At 47.7% G+C, this 24,943-nt stretch overlaps 1 protein-coding gene across 1 annotated transcript in view; it reads left to right on the forward strand.

The window, feature by feature from the left end:
* Nucleotides 1–24,943, forward strand: part of LOC108797774 (FAST kinase domain-containing protein 3, mitochondrial-like) — a 72,379-nt gene that overhangs the window by 12,454 nt on the left and 34,982 nt on the right. The window contains exon 3 of the mRNA XM_018569431.1: nt 3,751–3,925. Within this exon, the coding sequence (XP_018424933.1) occupies nt 3,751–3,925 (175 nt within the window). The remainder of the gene's footprint in view (nt 1–3,750; nt 3,926–24,943) is intronic.

Below are 24,943 nucleotides of genomic sequence, written 5' to 3' on the forward strand. Positions count from 1 at the left end.
GCGAAAACCGGGGGATGATGAGGGCAGGTACCTGTTTGTTAAGGGTCACTTCTATGGCTCGCTAGTGACATTGGTCAACATTTATGCCCCTAATTCTGATCAGATCTCCTTTATGGAAGAATGCCTCCTGGCTCTATCAGATTTCGCAGAGGGGATTCTTATTATGGGCGGTGAATTTAATGTTGCCCTTGACCCTCTACTAGATGTCTCCCGAAATGCCTCCCATCGCTCTTACACCTTTCTTAGAAAACTGCGGAAGACTCTGCACGCAGAACAACTGGTAGATGTGTGGCGTCTTATGCACGCTCGAGGGCGGGACTATTCATTCTACTCCACCGCACACAGAGTTTACTCGCGGATAGACTACTTCCTGGTCAGACAGCGAGACCTACACAGAGTATGCCACTCCTCCATAGACGTCATCACGATCTCGGACCATGCCCCGATCCTGATAGATGTGCTGCTCCACTCAGACGGGCCCAGACCATGGCACTGGCAGCTTAATTACCTCCTTCTTGATGACACCCTACTGACAGACCGCATTAAGCAGGATCTCACTCAATTTTTCCGACACAACCAGACCCCGGAGTCATCCCACCTCTCTATTTGGGAAGCCCACAAGTGCTGCGTGCGGGGCACCCTCATAGCACATGCCTCCCAAGCAAAGCGGAAACTCACTGAAACGATCTCTTCTCTACTAGCTCAAATTAGCAGCCTAGAGTCCCGCCACAAACAAATCTCGCAACCCCTCGCAAGGGCGGTGGAGGCCGAGCTATGGACCTTACGTCAGCGTACGATCGTACTTTGAATACGGCAACAAGCCTAGCGGGTCCCTGGCCTTAGCACTCAGGGATGCCCGAGCCCAAACATTTGTTCCCGCTATCACAGGGAGAGACAGCACCATAGCTGAGCGATTCAGGGACTTCTTCACTGAACTCTATAATTTAGAGAGCCCTAGGTCCCCTGAATCCGTCTCTAGACGCATCGCTAGAACCCAAGATATCTTGAACAGACTAATTTGCCCCGCATACCCCAGGAGGAAGCGGAGGAACTAGAGTCCCCCATCACCGCAGTAGAATGGTCGCAGGCCCTGAAACAGATGAAGCCACGTAAGGCCCTGGGACCTGATGGCTTCTCCCTACACTATTACAAGACCTTTAGCGGCCAGCTGACTTACCCTTTTCTCCAGGCGTACAACTCCCTCCTCACCGATTCCACCTTCCCGGCCGACTCCCTCCGAGCCACAATCACGGTCATCCCTAAGGAGGGGAAGGACATTTCCCTCTGCTCTAACTTCCACCCGATATCCCTGTTAAATATAGACCTGAAACTGTTCTCAAAAATTTTGGCCAACCGCTTATTGCGCAGTGTAGGTAAAATCATCCATACTGACCAGGTAGGTTTTCTGCCGCATAGAGACGCTAAGGACAATACTGTCAGGGTACTGAATGCGATTCATTTAGCCACCTCGAAGCGAATCCCCACCATCCTATCAACCAACGCGGAAAAGGCGTTCGACCGGGTGGATTGGTCTTTCCTCCACTCGACGCTCAGGGCGGTGGGGTTTAGGAACAATATATGCAGGTGGATATCGGCGATATATTCTACCCCCACAGCCCGGGTACGGGTAAATGGCGCGTGCTCTGCCCATTTTCCCCTAACCAACGGTGCCAGACAGGGTTGCCCGCTCTCCCCTTTACTTTTTATCCTAACGCTGGAACCCTTACTTTGCAGAATCAGAGATAACCCTGATATCTCGTGACTGCTCCCTGGCCCAAGGATGCACAAAATAGCAGGCTACGCTGATGGCCTCCTGTTCATGCTGACCAAACCTACACTCTCCCTTCCGAATCTGATGGCCGAGTTGGAGACCTATGGAGAGTCTTCAAACTTCAAAATAAACTTCCAGAAATCCGAGGCACTCAACCTCACGATGACCCCCTCCACTCTCCTGGGTCTCCAAGCAGCCTTTCCCTTCCGTTGGTCCACTTCACACATCACTTACCTAGGGACGAAACTGCCCTCATCAGTCGCCAAAGTTTTTGAAATTAATTTTCCACCTCTGCTCTCCGAACTTAGACGCGATCTCTCCAAGTGGTCGAATGGTGTAACGTGTCTTCCGACAAACGCTGGTTGCAACTTGAACAAGCAGTCTCCCCCTTACCACTGACAGGACTGCTATGGACCACATCACCCCTACCTAGGGACATACTAAAACACTCGCTTACAGGTGTCGCGATACGAGTGCTTAGGATGACACCCACGATACTCCCAGACAGTACCTCGCACTCTATATAATGTCCCCAGTTGTGGGTGATCCTGCCTTTACTCCCAGTCTAGCCGACAGCTCTTTCATGCGCCTGGTGGAATCAAATCGTTTCAGGATTGGACATTTCCAACCCATTGGAGACTTCACCAACCTGGACTCGCTTAGGGGTTTGGTCACTCCCCCACTGCTGCGTAGCTACCTTTTCTAAACTTAGCGCGTCTCCACCTCCACGTACAGTTTTGACACCGTTTGAAGACACTACATTCACTCAAGACCAAAAAGATTACATACTTCACTTTGCTCATAAGGCCTCGATAGCTAGTTCCATACAAGAGACGGGCTACAAAATTCTCACCAGATGGTATTATGTCCCAACCAAGCTTCACAAAATGTTTTCTCAGACCCCTCCAACGTGTTGGAGATGTGGACAGGAGGATGGCTCCATTCTCCACGTGTTCTGGTCCTGTCAATGCCTCGGGGGGGTTCTGGGATGCAGTCCTGCGGATTATCAAACAACTCACAGGAATGTCTCTAGCGGGAGATCCAGCTGCTTTGTTGCTCCATCTGTCTCCACTGTCCAGGGCCCGATACCGCAAATCCTTACTGATACACCTGATCAACGCAGCCAGAGCCTGTGTGCCGCTGTGTTGGAAAAGTGCTAACCCACCCACAGTGAAGATGTGGCTCCGTAAGGTGGATGAGATCCGAGTGATGGAGGAAATGACTGCTTCCCTACATCTCCGAGACAGCGCATTCCGTAAAACTTGGTTTTACTGGCTGGAATACCTTTATTCCCCAGAATATGGTATGCTAATGGTAGAGTGAAGCACCAGGCCACATTCGAGGAACACATCTCATACAAGGCCTTAGAAAAACAGAACCACCCTACTGGTCATCACAGCCGGATACAACATGACCCCAATGCCCTCATGGGACCCAACGGGATTCATGTCTGAGATCACCACATTCATAGCTCTGATCTGTCCTCTGCTACTTCCCCTTCTCTATAACTGTTCTTTCTCTTTCCTATAGCCCACATCTGGGCTAATACACCCATTCTTCTTCTTAGCTCAAAACCCCTCCTTCCCCCCTCCCATATACTCCATCCATGTCACTCCCCTCTATGCCCACTACACACTGTTTTATGAATGACTGTCCGAGTAGCACTGTGAGACCGTATACTACACCTGATCAGTGTGTTCGCAGAATTACTGTCCTGAATACTGGGGCCCTTGGAACCCATGCTAGTACATAGACACCTATTAAACTGACTATTTTCTCACATGTTGCCGAATGATTCAAGGGACCACGATACGCTTATTCAATTTATGTACCGGCTACTGTAGTTAAGTGGAATACGGCATAGACTGTTATACATGTTTTTGTACTTATTGTCTATAGTATCTGAAAATTCAAAATAAAGAATAAAAAAAAAAAAGTAAAAGTAACCAAGCTTATTTTTATGTATGCTTCTTCTATAGGGCCCCAAGCTTCACTCAAAGTACAGACAGAACTGTTTTATGGCTTTTGGAGATTTGCTGGAAACCAAGCTTAACACAGTTTTGTATTACAAAGTGGAAAATGGACTGATTGAACTTTTAGGTTCGAAAAAGTATTTTAATTTCAGCGTGCTGTCACCCTATTGCTACACTCTAGGTAAGTTCTACTGAAAAACAAGTGTTCATAGGTAAAGATTTATGTTTTCGTGGAGTGTTGCAAAGTTGTAGCTTTGCTGTCTAACTGGCGACGTACACTGTACGTCGTCAGTCACGGAGGGGTTAAGCGCACAGCAAACGGAATTTAAAGAAGATCTCTGGGCAAATTTTTTGTTAACCCTTGTAGTGGAGCTATGCCTGCACTGCAATGGTTAAGTGCTTGTTTGTGCCTAGCTGCAAAAATAGTTATACTAATCTGCACCTCGCAGCCGGCTGGCTGCTACAGTGCTGTCTTCAGCCTGTCTCCTCCTCTGCTGCAACAATGGAATGTCCCTCTGCATCCTCACGTCCAGTACACAGTGTAAAGAATGTGATGACTCATGGACCTGCAGCAGAGGGGGAGAGGGGCTCCAGGGACTGGTCTAACAAGCTGGCTCCAAGTATCGGGTGAGTATAATATGTTATGTTTGCACCTAGAAACAAACGAGCACTTATACCTTGCAGAGTGGGGGTAGCCCCACTGCAAGGGTTAATAAAAAGTTTGCCTGCAGTTCTCTTTATTGCCTACTGAGGGACACGGGAATGTAGTAATTCTTGGACATTTAGAATACATGCTGCCACCTACAGGAGGTTTGGACACTGACAAACACAAAAATTGAAGGCCTATCTTCATAAAACCATCTCTAGCAATGATGCCGGTTACTGTTTAAACCAGCGGGCGCTGTATGCAGCTTCTGCGAAGATACGCTATTAGCAGGGGTGGACTGACCCGTCGGGCACTGCCCGAGGGCCCGTAGCCGTCACGGGGCCCATCACCGACCCCCACTAAATGAAGCCCCCGGCCGCAGGTGCAGTGGCTCCCTCCACCGCCTCTCTGCCACCTGCACCACTACAGAAGCGGCTCTCTAATCGGGCGGCCACTTACTCTTCAAGGGGGTCCTCGGGAGGCCCTCTAGTTCCCAGAAATCGGGGATGAATGTAGAGCAGCAACAACTAATCGACTAAGTCGATTATAATCGATGATTGAAAAAGTTGTTCACATTTTCAATCATCGATTAATCGGCTTTCGATTAGTTGGCCCTGTTAATGGCTCCACGCCGCGCTACGCACCTCCTCACGCTCGCCACATCCACGCTCCACACGCCGCACCTCCTCACGCTCACCGCCCGCCCACATCCATATTGGCACAGGGATGCAGGGAGAAGAAGTAAGGAGGAGCAGGCGTGGGGGGATGACAGCCGCAGACAGACAGGCCCAATCTCAGAAGCAAGTTGCTGAAAGAGTGCTCAGGTAAGCCTGCACTTTCCCACACATGGTGCTCTATAATGTATTGCTGGGATAGTGGGATTTGTATTCCTCTATAGCTGATGGTATATTGTGCTGTACTGTATATTATACAGAGCAATGTACCATCCGCTATAGAGGATTACAAATCCCAGCAATACATTATACACTGTATGTATAATGTATTGCTGTGATTTGTTGTATTCCTCTATAGTAGGTGGTATTCTGCATTGCGGAGTGCGATATATTATTGCTGGGATTTGTTGTACTCCTCTACAGCTGGTGGTCTGCATTGCGCTGTATAGAGGACTACAAATCCCAGCAATAATACATTATACAGCACAATGCAGAATTCCACCAGCTATAGAGGAGTACAACAAATCCCATCAATACATTATACAGCGCAATGCAGAATACAGCTAGCTATAGAGGAGTACAACAAATCCCAACAATAATACATTATACAGTGGTGCAATGCAGAATACCACCAGCTATAGAGGACTACAAAACCCAGCAATAGTACATTATACAGCGCAATGCAGAATACCGCCATTGAACCCAAACTGCTAATTTGAATATAGTACAAGGCCTCACTAAGTGAAATCTGTGTGAGCAGAAGGTGGATTGGCATTGCAGGGGCAGGCTGAGCAAAAGCTACGTTGGGACTGAGTTGACTGTGTTTTGAAAAGGAGACAGGCTACCTAGCTGAAGTACTTGAGGTTGTAGAAGGGGGGGAAAAAAAGAAAATACTTTTTTTGTTTATTTTTGTCTGTCTGTAAATCTATTGTCTGCAGTGTGTGCTCTATATGTACTACATATAGAGTATACACTGCAGACAATAGATTTACAATTATCCTCTGCTAATATTAATAGGTTAAATGATCCGTAATACAAGTACATGTTATGTACTATAGATCATTTAACACATTCATGTTAGCCGAGGATAATTGTAAATCTATTGCTGCAGTGTACTCTATATGTAGTAGATAGTACATTACACACGTCCAGTACACTGCAGCAATAGATTTTTCAATTCTCCCCTGCTAATATGAATGGGTTAAACACATGTACTATATACTACATATAGAATGCACTGAACAATAGATTTACAATTATCCTCTGCTAATATGAATGGGTTAAATGATCCGTAGTACATGATATGTAGCCCTGTACCCCCTTTTCCACTTACAGAGCTAGGTTATTGTTTTTCTTTTAAATAAATATTCATGTAATTTTATTGGTATCTATCTTCATTTTGTACATTTACCAGTAGCTGCCTCATTTCCCACCCTCGGCTTATATTCGAGTCAGTACTTTTTCCCAGTTTTTTGTGGTAAAATTAGGTACCTCGGCTTATATTCGGGACGGCTTATACTCGAGTATATACGGTACAAATGTTTTATTCTAAAACAGATTTAAATGAAAGTTCTTCATAATCATAAATAAATTGGCCTAAAATCATTAGTCTGTATTGTTTTTAAAAAAATGTCACCTGTCCCGTTTAAGAAAAAGTATCGGTAATTGGTATCGGCTATATATATATAAAAATTTCACCAGTCAGCATGACTGGACTATATCCTAGCAATTTATGTTAAAATTTTATGGGGAAAGATAGAGCTTTATTTTGAAGGTATATTATCACCACTGGGGGGGAAGGGGGGTGTTTTTTTGTTTTACTATATAATGAAAAAAGTACCATAAATGTAAAAAAAAAACAACAAAGTTTCCCTACGTTATGTTATAAAACATTTTATTCTTACCCATATTTTTAGTAAAACATAAAAGTCGGGTAAATAGACACGAAACATGTCAAGCCTTAAAATTGCATGCACCCGCAAAATCGCAAAAAACGCCTATAGGCGACAATTAAAACGCTTTTACTGCTCATCAATTTAGTGTTATCAGTGATTAATGGCTCTGAAATTATTGCTCTCACTCCGACGTTTGCGGTGATATGTAACATGTGCGGCACAATAGGTGCAATCGTCGTTTTCACGCGTAGGCGCACCCGACGCATATATGCGTGTGTATGTGTTGGGGCGGGGACTTAACATTTTTTTTCTTTTTTTCTTTTTTTATGCTTTTTTTTATGATTCTTTAATTTTTGTATTACTTTTTTTTTTTTTTTTTTACAAACAACTTTATTGCTATTACATGGGGGGCTAAGAAGCCCCCTATGTGATAGCCAATTTACATGACAAGTCCTCTTTATGGAGACATCATAGGGACCCCCTATGATGTCACCTAGGTACCCCCAGAGAAGCTGATGAAGCAGAGATCTGCTTCATCAGCTTCTGTAGCTGGAGAGTGACACTGAATGCAGGAAGTGATGTTATATACATCACTTCCTGCATTCGGGGACTGAGAGGAGATCAAAGGGAGTTCGTATACTGAACTCCCTTTGATCTCCTGTCACAGAGCCGTGCCGGTCCCGGCCGCATTGGGCATAGCGGATCTTGGGACTGGCAATGGCAGTGACAGCTGCTAATGCAAGCCGGGAGTTTTATATTCAAGCTGCTAGTCAGGCACCACTGTCCTCTCGTCGCAGACGAGTGGATTTTTCAAACCCATGCACCCACCTGCTGGACCTGGAAAAGGTGAGCATGTGTGCTGGCATGGAAGGAGCTGCCCATTAATGCGTGTGTGCGGGTAACATCCCACGGGGATCAGACTGTGTGTGATGGCTGATCTTGGAGATGTCGCTGTGTATGTGTCATTCTGACTGCCCAATCTGCCGTACATTGTTTCGGGTCTGAAGCGTGCCGTGTTTCGGGTCTGAGGTCTGCCGTGTATTGGTTCGGGTCTGAAGTGTGGAGCAGTCGGAGCAAATGTCTGGAGCCTTGTGTTTCAGCTGTGATGGCCTCTGAACAAGTATTCATTGGTTGGAACCTTACAGATGTCTAGCACTGGTTATTGTTGGTCACCAACAAGCAAGCTGAAGCACTCTGCTTCCTCAGGGTTAGTGGAGTTTTCTAATGGTTTTGGCATGCCTCCCTCCTCATCATTTAGGCTAGGTTCACACCTGCATCGTGTGTCCCGGGTGTCGTGCGGTCCTGCACAATGCAGGCAGTGATTACCGCGCGGCCCCGGGGCGACATCCGCACGGTAATTGCAGAAAAAAGGTACATGTACCTTTTTTTTGCGATACACGACGTGCAGCTGTTTTAGCTGCGGTTATGTTCGGAAGCACGGGCGGAGTCGCGGCGAAAACTGCGTGATCCACCCGGCACGACTGGGGTGCCATTAGAAAATAATGGCACCCACAGCGTGATCGGTTCACACCTTGGCGACTCCTGACCATGCAGCATCGTGCACGATTGCCCACGGTGAGGTGTCCCCTAGATGTGAACCTAGCCTTTGGGCCATAGGGGTACTGGTGGCTTGCCCTCTTTACATTGCCTTTCCTGCTGTTGTTGATATTTACAGGGTTGTTCACAAAAGGGTGAAGAGTTTGGAGAAGGCATGAGAAGTGAACGATCTAGGCCAAAATAGCTGATTAGGAAAAATTCTCCAATTTGGCTCACTTTCCAGTTCAACTATGTTATCCTAGATCAGCTGTGGCGAATCTATGGCAGGTGGGGCTCTCTGCTGGCACGCAAGCCCAGGTCCGGATTAACATAAGGGCGCCTGGAGCACCCGCTCCAGGCCCGCCCCTGGAAGTAGGCCCCCTCGTCCCAGTGTTCGATTAAAACAGCCAACTCGTCAAGATCTCCAACTTGTTACATCACATCCGGGGACTTGCTAGTATGAGATTTGGACGCGATGGCGCTAGTGCACGTGCGCCAGCCGTGGCAGTGTTAGAATCCTTGTCGAGTTCTCCAACTCCTGTCAGTGTGCCTGCGTGGCCACCCAAGAGCAGTATCAAGTTCCCCAATTGCTGTTACTGCACCTGTGCACACATCCGATGACATAACATGAAATCTGTTAGCAGAAGATGCTCTTTGATTGGCTGCCTTTGCTTTGCAACGACGAGTATTTTGTAGCCGCGCAGACGCACTGACAGGAATTAGGGAACTTGAGGATTCTGAAACTGCCACGGCTGGTTCACGTTTATTTCAGATTGAGGCTGCTACTGGTGAAAAGTGTATGCACCTTTCCCAGTCAAAAAAGCCTAAGGAGCAGAGTCGTAAGTCCTCTACCACTTCTCAGAAGCATCCCTTTTGGCTTCCCCCCAAACTTGACTATTTCATCCACAAGACTTTGCATTCCAAGTCTGCCAAATCCTCCAAAAAGCCCTCCTCGGCATGAAGGTGCATCCCCACTTTCAAGAGTGGGGGGGGTTATATTGACCTTGCGGACACTTGGAGGATGCTTGGGTGCAAAAGGAGTGTATCCCAGGGTTACAAGCTCAAGTTACGTTCCCTGCCTCCTCTTTTCTTTCTTGCCTCCAATCCTCCACCTGCTCTTCTCCATCGTGTGCTCTCTAAACTCTTAAAACAAATGGTCATCACATGTACAAACCTCTACAGTGTGTCAGCTCTTCCGGTTCTTTATGGTGGGGCCCCTGCACTACTAGTTTGTGGTCCTTCCATTTAGCCTGTTCTCTGCACTTGTTCACCAAGTTGCCAACACCATTGTATGCAATACAAAGAGCGTGAGAAAATGATTAATAAATGTTGGCCTGTATTGCAGAGATAAAGTATTAGGACCCTTGTTATCTAAAAGATTAAACAATAACACGCCGAGCGACAGGTCCACCAGGGAAGGGAATGCCTGCCGACATGAGGATGAGCCAGGAAAGGAAAATTATGGTAAGTATGATAACAATTTTCCGTATTCCTGGCTCACCTCATGTCGGTACAGTATGGGATATAGCAAGCAAAATCCCCCATGGGCGGGTCCAACAACCAGAAAAAGGAAACACCCTCAGAAACTAAATACTGCAAAATTAGAAAATATTTATTGAGATAAAGCAGCAGAAAGAACGGCCGTTCCAAATCTGGTTAATCTGGCGTTTGCCACATCCAACCGGTAGTGCCTTGCAAAAGTGTTCTGCGAGCTCCACCTCGCTGTCTTGCAGATGTCCTCTATGGAGACCCTGGCATATGAAGCCCAGGACGTTGCCACTCCCTTCGTCGAGTGAGCGCGCACTTCTGTTGGAGGAGTAAGCCTCTGCTGCACATATGCTGCTTTGATGACAGACTGAATCCACATAGACAAAGCCTTAGGAGGTGCAGCAAGCCCTCGTCTAGACCCTCTTGAAAAGATGAACAGTTGATCAGACTTGCGAAATACTTCCGTTCTACGAAGATACTCTGTCAAGAGTTCGACTAAGTCCAAAGCCGGCAGTAACTCCGAACTTGAAGATTGGGCCAGGCTCTGACAACCCGGGAGGACTACTTCCCAATCTGAATGAAATGCAGAGACCACTTTTGGCCTGAACTCAGGTGAAGGTCGCAACACCACTTTATCGGCCAATAACACACAAAACGTCTCCCTACATGAAAGAGCTGCTAACTCCGATACTCTCTTCGCCGATGTGATGGCAATGAGAAAGAGTACCTTCTGTGTAAGGTACCACAGGGTGCACTGTGATAGAGGCTGATACGGTGGAGCCGCCAAGACTAAATCCAGGTCCCAGGACGGGAACAGAGCCTTCCTAGGAGGCTGCAACTTCAGGGCCGCTCTCATGAATCTCCGCAGGAGAGGATCATCTGCCCATTTGACCCCCATAAGGCTGAAATCTGTACCCTCAAGGAGTTATAGGCTAGGCCCGCATCCAGGGCCAACTGCAAAAAACCCAGCACACGGGGCAGAGCTGTCTGCAAAGGGGAAAAATTATTCTGCTCTGCATATACCAAAAACTTGTTCCAAATCCTGGAATAAGTGGCGTTAGTTGACGAACCTCTAGACCACATCAAGGTCTCTATCACCTTCGCCGATAGTCCTTGACTAAAAAAATCCTGCTCAAGCGGTCTGCCATTATGTTTTCCGCTCCGGGCAGGTAGGTTGCTGTCAGAGCTGAAACATGTTGTTCGGCCCATGAAAAAATCTCGTCTGAGAGGCAAAGTAGAGGGAAACTCCTGGTCCCCCCTTGCCTCACAATGTATGACACCGCTGTCTTGTTGTCCATCATGAGTCGGACTGGTCTGTGTTGCAGTAGAGGTTGAAAAGCTCACAGAGCTAAAGAGGCTGCCTTCAACTCCAACCAATTTGATTGTGGCGTCACTGGGCCTCTCCAGCGACTCTGCACCTGATGGTCTAGACAATGCGCTCCCCATCCTTGGAGGCTGGCATCGGTGGTAATTGTGATCCAGGACCCTATGTTCAGCGGCATACCTCGAGAGAGGCATGGAGAGTCCCTCCACCAGAATAAGTTGATCCGCATTGTGGAGGGCAGAAAGATCTCTTGAGACAATGCTACCCGGTTCCATTGCTGCAGGAAGCAAGATTGCAACTGGCGCATGTGCCATCTCGCCCAAGGCACCACTGGGATACAGGAGGTCATCATCCCGAGAAGCACCATGCAGTCCCTGGCCTGTAAGACTGGCAGGCTGACGACTCTGACACACGCTGTAATCTCTCTCTTGCGGCAATCCGGGAGAAACACCCTCGCAAGCACCAAACAGACTCTTTCCGTTAAAAGGAATGGCACACAACGCCTGTTTCGATGCTGAATCCGCGGTCCAATGTTTCAGCCATAATGCCCTCTTGGCGGTGACCGAATGGCCCATCAACTTGGAGGATAGGCGGACCAGATCTATGGAGGATTCAGCCAAAAAATCAGCCGATAAATTTAGTTCCTCTAGTGCGGGCAGGATCTGCGAGTTGTCAACACCTGCTTTAAGCGCCGTATCCACATTGGATACCCATACCTTTCAGGGCTTTAGAGAGCGATGTCAAAGCCAAGGCAGGCCGCAAGGCCCACCCAGCGGTAGCGTAAATTCTCTTCAACTCCGCATCCAACCGCCGGTCCATCACATCCTTAAAGGCCACTGAGTTGTCCAGTGGAAGCGCCACATGACGTGCTAAGCGCTGCAAGGCCGCATCAATAACTGGCGGTTTATCCCAAAGAGCTGTATCAGCTGCGTTTTAAGGGATACAGTTTCAAAAAACGGTTCTGAAAATTCAGTTTTCTATCCGGCTGCTCCCATTCTTCCTCAATCAGATCCTTAACCTCTGGCATAACCGGGAAAGTAGGACCCTCTTTTTTCAGGCCTGGGAAATACTTTGCTATCTTCTTAGGGGGATCAACCCCTTCCCATTCAATGGCCTCTTTGATTGCCGAAATAAAAGGTAAAATGAGGTTGAAATCAAAGGCATGCAGACCCTGTGCGTCTGACGTAGATGATCCCTCTGACAAGATCTCACCCTCATCTGGGAGTTCTGTAGGTCTGGATGATGTAGACGCCCTAGGCGCGTGCTGAGAGGAAGAGCCTATTGAAGGAAGCAGATCCTGTAGGCTATCCTGCACGGCCTGGTGGATGTAAGATTTAATCTCCAGGGAGTCCGTTTCCTTGTCCCTGGCCACCTCTCAGACACTCTCGGCACAACATTTTACCCGACATGGACTGTGCGGAGCAGGACCAACATGATACCGGGTTTTTTCTCATGAGGGAACATGAGGGAACGGGTTTTTTCTCTGAACAGATGAGGCACCTGGGTCTGTTCTCTGCCGATGCCTGTGGCCTCCTGGAGAGTGCTCATGGACAGAGTCCGAAGAGGAAGAGTGTCTTCTCTCCTTACGTTTCTTTGTGTGTTTATGCGGAGGACTTTTACTCCTGTAAAATCCAAACAACACAGTCAAACAATAGCATATCCAAAGTCGCACTCTTTTACTAAGGTCCCCCGACGCCTCCCTACCTTTCGACAGGCTTAAGTGCATCTGTAGGACGAGGGGAACTCATGGTGGGTAAACAGGCTGTTTAAAATAGAACTCAGCATAAGAAAAAAGACAGGGCAGATCAAGGAACCACAACCCTCAAGAAGCCCATACTTACCCTGCTAGAGAAGGCACAGGACCTAGAAGGCAAAAAGAAACTGAAGAATTTGCAGCAGAACTGTAGCAAAGACCAACAGCACAGCTGAAGGAAACGAAAACCCGTTTAAATTTGCCGCCGAAAAAACGGCGTTCTTAAAACTCCACCGCGCATGGGCGAGCGTCCCGCCGTCACCCGGCAACCTACGTGGAAAGAACGGAGCAAAGCTCCGCCCCCCGACACAAGGACGCATGCGCAGAAGCACGGAAGACGCCGCAGCCCGGACTCCACCGGCTCCCCCGCTCAGAGAAAATGCAGGATATTTAATCCTCTACGAACCTGGCTCAGCACCACGGGCACCCGCTCTCATGGGAGATTTACTACCCTCCGAGGGGTCTACCAATCCAGGAGAGGCTGAACCTGGCTGGGAAGGCAGAAGGGAGGATCCATACGTTCAATGTGACCTGGAGCGAGGAAAAAAGAACAGGTACTGGGGGAGGGGATCTCCCTTTTATTGGCTTGATTAAGGTGGTCCTGTGGGATCAGAGGGGGAGGAGCTGACCCGTACTGTGCCGACATGAGGTGAGCCAGGAAATATGTATGTGTATATATATATATACACACAAAGGACACCCCTTAAGGAACAAGGCAGTAACCGCATTTCCATTTTTGATGGTGTAGAAAAGGCACTGGACATGACATTACAAAATTAATTGTAGCATGCATACTTGAATGCCTGTATGAGGCGTATGTGAAGCACACTACTAGAAATCTACAACCGAGGATAAGGGTATATATAAGTAATATAAACAAAATCCCTAAAACAAAACGTATTTAAACATTTTAGGGACTTCCACACTAAGGGCCCCAGAGAAAAAAATAATTTATTGAATTGATGGGTTTTTTGTAAAAGAAATGGAGAGGATCCAGCTTTAAAAGAGAGATGTTAAAACATGAAACTAAATGGATATACACATTGGATAAAATGCAACCCATGGATCCTAAAGTGACACTAAACTCAGGAGTTAAACCTTAAGGGCCTGTTCACACGGCGTCCGTTTTGTGTGCTGACCGGCTCCGTACGATGCGGCACTCAAAATGCATCCCAATGTATCCCTATGTATTTTATGGGCTCCAGTTCTCACGTGCGCAGTCCGTTCAGCTTACGACAGAAAAAATACTGCATGTCACATTTTGTCCGGAAACGGTCAGGAAAAGCAAACGCGTCAAAAACGCACTGCACTGCAGCTAACATAATAACAGCCCCACTCCACTTTTTTTTTTTTACTGGAACGCATCAAAAAGGTGGCAAAAACGCACTGCATCAGTCTGCAGATCCGCACCTGATCAGGACCTGATCTCATGTGAACAGGCCCTCAGGCCTGGTTCACACCTGGGCGTTTTACAGCACGTTCCTATGCGCTATAAAACGCTCAACATGCGAAAACCAATGATTGCCTATGGGCATGGTTCCCACCTGGGCGTTTTACAGCGCGTAGGAACGCGCTGCAAAACGCCCTGCACACAAAGAAGTACAGGAGCTTATTTGGGGCGTATTTGTCGCACGTATCCATTAGGATACAGTGGGATAGCCCTCGGAAACGCGCGTTTGTCACGCATTTTTTACAGCGAATCGCAGTAAAAACGCGCGGCACGGAATGCGTGGCAAAGACGCGTATTCGATACGCCTAGGTGTGAACCCAGCCTTAAAATGCATTCAAGTACTGTGGGAGGAAAAATAGATTGCTCTATTTTATTTCAAAATAACCCCCACAGACTCAAAGATTGTTATAGAAAAAGTCTTCACTCTACTTTATTTGTCATGCGCATGGGAGAATCTTCTACAGACAATGCATGGAGTTGGAACTGTCCCCCCTCCTGTCCGAAAGAGTCAACTAAACCTAAGGTGCATAAATCTTTTATAGTTGTTTATGATGATTCACTTCTGGCTGGGTGCCCTCTTTGCGTCATACAGGTGAAACTCGAATAATTAGAATATCGTGCAAAGTTCATTTATTTCACTAATGCAACTTAAAAGGTGAAACTAATATATGAGAGAGACTCATTACATGCAAAGCAAGATAATTCAAGCCGTGATTTGTCATAATTGTGATGATTATGGCTTACAGCTCATGAAAACCCCAAGAACCCCAAATCCACAACCTCAAAAAAGTAGATTATTACATGCAATCAATAAAACAAGGATTGTACATAGAACAATATCGGACCTCTGAAAAGTACAAGCATGCATATGTACTCAGTACTTGGTTTGGGCCCCTTTTGCAGCACTTACTGCAATTACTTTTGCATGATATTCTAATTATTCGAGTTTCACCTGTATATCCTGGTCAAGCAAGCTTCAAAGCGTTAATTTGTTCACAGCGTCTTATGCCATCCTACGCGTGTTTTCTGCAGTGTAATCTTTTCTTTTGTTTCATCCAAGGTTCTCGAAAGAACACACTTCATTAAAAAACATGTATATATTGCAATGATTTGTTGCTGAGGCTTCAATACTTTTTAACCCCTTACAGTACCCTATTAACAAAAATGTAGCATATTTGTGTATCACTCAGCTGCAGATCCTCAAATCATCTCTGATTGGCGTTGACACTGTCCTTCCTTCTAGAGCAGTGGTTCTCAACCTTTCTAGGGCCGGGACCCCTTGGTAACATTTGCCAAGTTGTGGTGACCCCCAATGGTAAAATTTAGGGATGACGCGGCTGCTTCAGCGACATCTGGTGGCGTGGCGGGAGAACTGACACTGCTGCGCTGGGAGAGGGCTGAGGAGGACTCTCACCTAGCACAGCAGAAATCACACAGCGACCCACAGGTTGAGAACCACTGGCGTACGCCGTCAGAAAACAAAACACCATAGTAATGCATTGCTAGATTCATATTGGCTATTTCACTTTGCAATAGCCAATAGCAAACTAGCTAATGCACCAGCCCTCTGCTGCTGTCAATCATTAGAAGAGGACCTGATGGAGAACTGCATGTCCCCCTCTGCTGATTGGCAGCAGCAGAGGGCGGGTGCAATATCTAGTTTGCTATTGGCTATTGCAAAGTGAAATAGCCATTAGGAATCTAGCTATGCATTCCTATGGTGAGTTTTTTTTCTGACTTACGGTGGTCAGCGGCCCCCGATGTCAGAAAAAAAAAAACGATCACAGGGAAAGGTTTACTCTGCCTTACACTTTCCGGGAGAAAGTGTTTCTTTCCCGGGCGGCCAGGAGCTGCTATCTAATAGTGGGAGACTCCCGGGCGACCCCTGGCAAATCGTGATTCGACCCCCAGGTTGAGAACCGCTGTTCTAGAGGCTGGCTACTGTTCTTCTCCATGGTCCCTGTGTGTGTTGTAAAGTAGCCATCACTCCAAGCTTACTCCCGTGATGGATTACAATCTCAATACAAATTGGTAAACTGGACGTAAGATTGTAGTTCGACACAGGAGCAATCTCGGAGTGGTGGCTACTTTACAAAACACAAAATTGGAGACGGAAGCGCCACTACCTGGCGCAATAAATGTGGTAGAGTGGGGTGTAAGCGTAAGTGTTGTACTCACCTGAGGCTGGGTGAGTATTCGCTTGTAATCGTCGGGTTGCAGTGAAGCGGATGGGGTGGAGTGGTGGTGGTAGTTTTCCCTCTTTTTCAGGGTGGCGTGGCATTGTAGGCCGTAGATGACGTGGTCGTGGGCACAGGTGATGAATTGAGTGATTGTGAACTTGTTCCCCAAGTTGTCGTGGAAGTGCGATTGGCCAAGGGTGATAAATTGGCACGTGAGGCATAGACGTTTTTTACATTTGTGGACCGCTGTCCTGTTGTCGAACAGGAGTGTCTGTCTGAGTTTAGGTTGGAAGGAGGAAATTTTGCTAGGGGCCACTATTAACGCTGCAAGCTTTTTTAAAAATGACGGAAGGTTTGGGTGGGAGTAGTGGTCCCAACTGAGGGTCACATAGTAGTAGATGCCAATTCTTGCGGAGGATGGCTTCAATGGCCTTGTAGCTATTGTTGAATGGGGTAATGAAGCGAGCTGTTTTTTTGGGGGGTTCCTCGACTCGTTTTTTGGGTAGTCGTTTGGGGACCATTGTAATGAACTGATCCTGGGCTTTGGTAATGAGTTGTTTTGGGTAGCCTTTTTCCAGGAATTTGTTTTTCAGGATGTGGCTTTGTTGTAAATAATCCTCTTTATTGGTACAATTCTTGCTGATCCTGCAAAATTGGCCTTTGGGGACATTACGCTTCCAGAGGGGGTGGTGGCAACTCTTGAAGTGGAGTTGGGAGTTGCCAGCAGTAGGTTTGAAGTGTGTTTTGGTGATGATTTTACCTTCAGAGTGTGTGAGTTCTAAGTCAAGGAAGACCAAGCTATGCTGGTCGGTGACATGGGTGAAACACGGGCTGCACCGTCATTGCTGAGAGCCGCTCTCCACTATCCCCACGGTGAGTAACAGAAGCCCACCCCTTCTTCTCCCACCATTGCATACCTCACCCCCTAGCGTTTGTATCCCCATCTGCCTACTGGGTTGAAACGCCACGCCACCCTGAAAAAGAGGTACCACCACCACTCCACCCCATCCGCTTCACTGCAACCCGACGATTACAAGCGAATACTCACCCAGCCTCAGGTGAGTACACCACTTATGCTTACACCCCACTCTACCACATTTATTGCGCCAGGTAGTGGCGCTTCCGTCTCCAATGTTTTGTTTCCCTACAGCACACGTGTTGGACACCACGGACCAGACAGAACGGAAGCCGCACACCTACGCTACCACCCCGTTTCCCCCCCGTACTTATACCTACCACACCGTTAACCGGTGTACCCACCAAGTACTGCCTCCCTCCTCCGCATTTTCCCCGTACCTCTGACAAGCGCCACACAAGGGGTAAAAGTCTAAATTTTTCATACTTTACAAAACACAGGGACCATGGGGAACAAAAGTAGCCACCGTCCAGAAGGAAGGACAGTCCGCATGAACTCAGAGATGATTTGAGGATCTACAGTCTACAGAGTGAGACACAAATATGCTACATTTTGGTTAATAGGGTACTTCAATGCATTTTTAAGATGCAACTCCTGAGTTTAGTGTCATTTAATGTGGAGATTTATTTGAAGTTCTTTTTGAGGAGAGACATTGGGGATATATAAATATGGGTTTTAGGCAAATTAATAGCAAGAAATTAAATTACAAAATTTGTCCGGGTTAAATACATTTTTTTATTCATTTAAAATATCACATTTTGAAATAGTTTAACTTTTGTAACTATAAAATATTTAATTAGGAGGGTTCCGTCAGTGCTATAGTGCAGTTGAGATGGATCAAAGATAGATTGACACCATGAGTCACACAATTGGGTTAAAAAGTTGGACAAATAGGAAATATTATAAGGGGAATGTAAGGAATGAGTGTCTTTTAATTACGAGATAATGTTATTATACTGTTGTATTATCATTCACTTCAATTATAGGTGCTTCTTCTATTTTTTGGTGGATAATTTATAGCAGTGTATTAGAAATACATATTTTTTTTTTTTGAAAAATCTTTTTATTTTGCATAGTAAATAATTACATAATAACATTCGGGCACCAACACAGCACCCCATCCATACACAACAGTGTATACATTACGCCATAACGTATGCCAACAGACGTACAGGACCATACAAGGTCCATTAAAATCAACCCTCTGACAATAACCCTTCCCCACCCCCAAGCACATGTAGGAATTTTTAATAATATAATTACAACCAATCCACCCCCCACCCGCTCCCTGATGTGAACCATTACAGCAAATCTCTTAAGCGCTTCCCAAAAATATACATAGTACCAGAATCAGGCAATCAAATGCAGTGAAACAATACATATTGGAAATGGAGGGCTCCCAATGCTCTCGCCACCATCCCATCCTTAACAATATCGTCTCCCCCAAGGTTCCAGGAAAGCCAAAAACCTCCCACTAGACAACCCCCAACCAGGCTCTAGAACGCCAAGCGGATGCTATAATTGTGTACCTAGGCCGGTAGCGTAATGTCAGATTCCATCCAGACAGACCAAATTCTATCAAACTTTTGAGGGCACCCTCTGTTAGCGTAAGTGGCTTTGTGCAGCGGTAAAGATGCGTTGACCAGTGTTTTCCAGGACCCCAGACCAGGCGGATCAGATTTCCTCCAATTGAGGATAAGAAGCTTCCTGGCGTAGAACAAGTACGTAAGTGGTGTGCGGGACGCCACCGAGGGTAGAATATCGTCAATGAGGCCCAGCACACATATTTGAATATTCGCAGCAATGGGAATCTGCAATAACCCAGAGGCCACCTCCATCACTCCCCTCCAGTAGTTCTCAACTCTAGGGCAGGACCACAACACATGCACTAGATCAGCCGGCTCCCAGGGACACCTCCAGCATCTTGAGGATTCTGTGGATCGCATAGTAGCAAGTCTGGCCGGCGTGTAGTAAGCAGGATGAGCAATTTTAAATTGAATCAACCTATCCCGTGCGTAGATCAAGGTGGTCATAGGTGTTCCCCATATCTCCTCCACGTCCTCCAGATCCGAACAGTCATGCATCCAAGCTCCTCTACATCTCTCCAGGGACCCCCCTCCCCCCGTGAGATAAATTGATATATGGTAGATAATGGTTTAACCAGTCCCTCCAGTAGCAGGGACTCCATCTCAAATACAGAGAGAGACAGGCGGCCCCCAGGGAACTGCGAGGAGAAGGCGTGGCGCAACTGTAAATAACGGAAGAAATGACTGTTCGGCAGCGAGTATGTTATTTTAAGATCCTCGAAGGAACGCAAACCTCCGTCACTAACTATATCCTTTAATGTTAATAGTTTCTTAGAGGTCCAAGCCACCGGGTCTAAAATGGAAGCAGAGTGAGGGCTTTCTCCACAATGGGGTATGTGGGGAGAACTTCGGGGTAGTGCCCGACGCTCTGACCCCGACTACATTCAAGGCTTTCATGACAGATCTCATAGAAGGTGTCTGACGGTAGGGGGAATAACGGCCCCGGTACACCAAATGTCTCAGCGCTTCATAGGACCCCACCAAGGCAGCCTCCAAGGTGACCGCTGGATCATCATCCCCCACCATGAGCCACCTATGAGCAAACGTCAGTTGTCCCGCCAGAAAATAGCCGTAGAAATTGGGGACCGCCAACCCCCCCTCCCCCCATGGTCTTTGTAGGACTGATAGTTTAATCCTGCGCGCCTTACCATTCCAGAGAAACTCGGAGATCAGGGAGTCAATTGTTCTAAATATCCGTTTCGGGATCCATACTGGAGAGTTACGCAGGGTATAAAGTAGTAACGGAATGAGTTTCATCTTAACAAGGCTGACTCTGCCAATCAGGGTCAGGGGAAGATTCCTCCATGCCGACAGTCGGTTTTTAAATTGGTTAATGACAGGGCTAACATTTAGTGCTATGAAGTCCGAAACAAAGTTAGAGATGGTGAGTCCCAGGTATTTAAATGTTGTCACCTGCTGCAGCTGTGCGTTAGGCAAAATCAAAGAGTGATCTAAAGGATCTAGAGGAAGATACTGGGACTTGCTCCAGTTAACCGACAACCCAGAACACGTGGCAAACCTCTGTAAGATTCTAAGGGTCTCTGCAAGAGAAGGGCCCATATCCACAAGGAACAAGATCATGTCATCCGCATATAGTGCCACCCTCTCCTCAAGCCCACCAACACATAGTCCCTGTATCATCCTGGACTGACGAAGGGCACACGCCATTGGCTCAATCGCCAGGGCAAATAGTCCTGGAGACAGCAGGCACCCCTGTCGCGTACCCCGGAAGATCGGAAAGCTCGAGGAGAGGGCAGCCCCCATTTTGATTGCGGCTCTAGGTTGACTATACAAAACCCTGATCCATTTACAGAACACCGGGCCAAAGCCCATTTTAGTGAGAACAGCCTGCAAGTATGTCCAATCCACAGAATTGAACGCCTTCTCAAGATCAAGGGAAACTACTGCCCTGGAGCCGGGGTTATCGTGCAGAATCTGCGTGTGGGTATACAGTCTTCTAAGGTTGATATCGGTAGATTTATTGGGTATAAAGCCCGTCTGGTCAGGGGACACCACAGTGACCAGTACCTTCGTGAGGATCTTAAGATCCATATTAAGGAGCGAGATGGGCCTATATGAGGAGCATAGTAAAGGATCTTTGTTCGGTTTGGCTATTAAGACCACATGAGCATCATACATAGTAGGAGGCAAAGAACCAGAACTAAAGCAAGCCCCATATAAGCTCTTAAGTCTAGGGACCAGATCGTCAGCGTATTTTTTGTACCATTCCGCCGGGAATCCATCCGGTCCCGGGACTTGTTATTTGGAATGACCCAATGGCTTTGAGAATCTTCTTCTCTGAGATTGTACCCTCCAGAAGCTCTCTAGCAGCGGGTGGAAGCCATGGCATATCCACCGACTCCAACAACTCGGTCAATAGGCCGGCACTATAAGCTGGAATGCGCTGGTAAAGAGCCTCATAAAAGGCAACAAACTCCTGAAGGACTGCACCCGGATCTGTTTTTAGGAGTCCATCTGACGCCCTAATACAGGGGACCACAGTGTGGGACCTCTGTTCAACCACCAACATCGCCAATTGCTTCCCATTCTTATCACCCTTCTCATATATCGCTTCAGCCTGTTTGGTAACAATTGTGCGGGTCAGAGTTTCATGATGCATCAGCAGCTCCCTCCTGACCCCAAGTAAGTTCTTAAGTGTGTCTGGGGTGTGGAGCTCAGCGTGGGCAGCCGCATAATCCACCTCCCGTGCCTGAAGCTGGGATAGGTCGAATTGCGAGACCGCCCTAGCATGTTTAATTGCTGAATTATATTCCTCCCTAGTAGATAAGTGAGGCCGCAGTGCCATCTCAACTGTTTCATCAGAAAGCGAGGCCTGTGCCAAGCGCCACGAGTGTGGCGACTGCCCTTTAGTCACAGATAGTTTCACCGAAAGCGGTAGATGGTCCGACCACCCCCCGGGCAAATACTCAGATTCCAAAACCTGGCTTAATAACGTGTCATCAGCAAATGCCAGATCTAGCCGGGAAGAGGAGCCGGAAACATGAGACAGATAAGAATATGATTTAACATCAGGATGTTTCCAGCGCCAAATCTCAGTCAGACCCGCCACCTCCGCCCAGTCCTTTAAACCAGTGTGGATAGGTCTGTGGGGATTGGACGTATCCAAAGAGTAGTCAAGGATGTTGTTGAAATCTCCCGCCACCAATACCCGGGAAGGAATAAGAAGCCACCTTTTCTAAAATCGTATATAGAATCGAGCCCTGGAAAGGGGGGGGGGGAATATACATTAATAAATGCTATAGTCTGTGACTGAAATTCCACCAGCACCACCACGTATCTACCTTCTGGATCAGTGAGCACATGTTGAAATATACATGGGAAGTTCCTGTGAAATAAAATAGTGACACCTCTTGCATAGGAGGAATAAGTAGCGTGGAAAGCTCTCCCTATCCATCTCCTCTGCAGGTCCAAAATGTTATTGCCCAGTAAGTGGGTCTCCTGTAGAAAGACAACCTGGGGATTATATGAGCTAAGAAATCTAAGTACCAAGGCCCTTTTAAATTTTGAGTTCAGGCCCCTTACATTCCACGAGACAATCTGTATATCATTCGCCATCAGAACACTTGAAAAACATATATACATACATATACCTGCCAATACCTGGGGGGCAAAAACAGTCAGAATAAAACAAACAGAACCACACATCCCGAAAAACACCCTGCTATTCCACTTAACCACCATAACTAGTAGAGCAGCTTTATATCCCAGAACTTAGTAAAGTATTAAGAGTATAACACAATACTCAATGCACGGGCAGTGACTAAGAGTCAGTCCGAACTCTCCGTGAGGGAACAAACAAGAAAAAAAAAACGTGAAAAAAAGGGGGGGAATAAACAATACCCCATCTCTCCCACTGCTCCCTATAGAAGTATATGTATCCTCAGCACAGTGTCCGGGCAATCCCGGTGACCCCTTAACTTTGCAGGTTCAGTCCCACACCGCCGCAAAAAATGCAATCCATACGACCTGAGATTCAACGGACGTAGTCCAGCCAGTCTGATGCCGTGGTCGGATCCTCAAAGAATTTTGTAGAACCGGCAAACTGCACCCGGAGCTTACTAGGGTAAAGCATACTGTATTTTAGGCCTTTGTCGCGAAGTCACCGGCGGACATCTTGGAATGAGCGTCTCCTTTTCTGCAATTCCGGTGAAAAATCAGTAAAAAGCATTATGGTAGCATTACGGTGCAGCAACTTTGATTCCTTCTTTCTTGCAGTAGTAAGGATCAGATCCCTATCCCTGAAGTTGAGGAGGTGGACAAGAAATGGGCGAGGGGGAGATCCAGGGGGTCGCCAGGGACTCTGTGAGCCCGCTCCACAATATAGGCCAAGGAGACCGTCTGGAGGTCCAGGAGTTCCATAAAGAATGCCTCCGCAAAGGATGTCGGATCTGGGCCTTCCACCCCTTCAGGTAGCCCTATTACCCGCACATTATTGCGCCGCAATCGATTTTCAGCATCCTCTGATCGTGCGGTCAATTGCGCCAATGAGTGTTGGAGGTTGCGGATATCTTGCGTGTGCCCCCCTGAGGTGTCTTCCAGCTCCCCCACACGTGTCTCCACAGTGGATATGCGGCCCCTCATCTTATCTAAATCCTGCCGGATCAGGCCGCATTCGGTCGCCAAAGTTTCCATACTGGCCAATGAGGGTGGTCTTACTAGCCTCTATGGCCGCCAGTATAGCATTGGTGGCAGCCGGGGGGCCTATATCCTGAGAGGGGTGTGGGGACAAGGATGTTTCACTTGACAGGAGCAGTCACAGGATCCGTCTCCATTTCCTCCCACACAGCTGTCTGTGTGCCTGCAGAGATGAGAGAAGCAGCACGTGCAGCCAAGATGGCGCCGGCGCATGTTTCAGCAGGCCAGCCAGGAGTGCCACCGCTCGCTCAGGACCGGGTCGATCGGCGCCTGGTACGCATCAAAGGAGAGGGCAGGAGTCACCGGAGCATCCGATCGCACTGGGTGAGTATTTCAGCCGGTTTGTCAGTCGGCTAAGGGTCAGGATGTAACGCGGATGTCGGGAGCTGCAGTGACACGTCTGCTCAGTCTCACATCCCGGCCACGCCCTAGAAATACATATTTAATGGTCCATATCAGTAGAGACATCATGAACAAATACTTGCGAACCTGGCCCAGATGGGTATTATTTTAAAACTCAGGTATCTAAAAATCGTATGTGTGCTCTGGGGTTGTGAACTCCTCTCCTGAGGCTACAGCTTCTTAAACTCCTTTTTCCCCACTCCTTGGCACCAGACTCCGCATATGACAGCAGAGCGCCCACGCTTACACGTCCCAACCCAAAGCGGGGGAGCACGGAAGAGCTCGGAGATGCCGCCAGCTTGAGTGCCGCTCTGACCAGCGCAGAGCTTTTCGCCATCCCTGCGGTACCCTGGTAGTGGCTGCGTTGTTGTTTGCACACTTGGCATTGACGCTCCCAGTTTACTGGTGTGGTCTGCGCTTCCCAGGGTCTTCTCCTGCGTCCCCTAGGGGGTGAGTATGTTGGCTGGGGGTCTGACGGAGACCTGTGCAGGGAGGCTGGTGCTGTGGCCATTGGGAGGTCCAGGCCTGCTGCAGACTGCGGTGCTTGTCAGTGGCGGTGCTTGTCGTGGCCTAGCGGGGACGAGGCAATGGAGTTTTCTCCGCTGAGTGGAGGAACCCGATGTGGGGGATGGCCTGTTTGGAATAGTGCTGATGGTCAGCAGAGCACCACCTCTGCACTGGCGGTGGGCTGCG

Source organism: Nanorana parkeri, unplaced genomic scaffold (assembly GCF_000935625.1).
Source record: "Nanorana parkeri isolate BGI_ZX_2015 unplaced genomic scaffold, ASM93562v1 scaffold1334, whole genome shotgun sequence".
NCBI lineage: Eukaryota > Metazoa > Chordata > Amphibia > Anura > Dicroglossidae > Nanorana > Nanorana parkeri.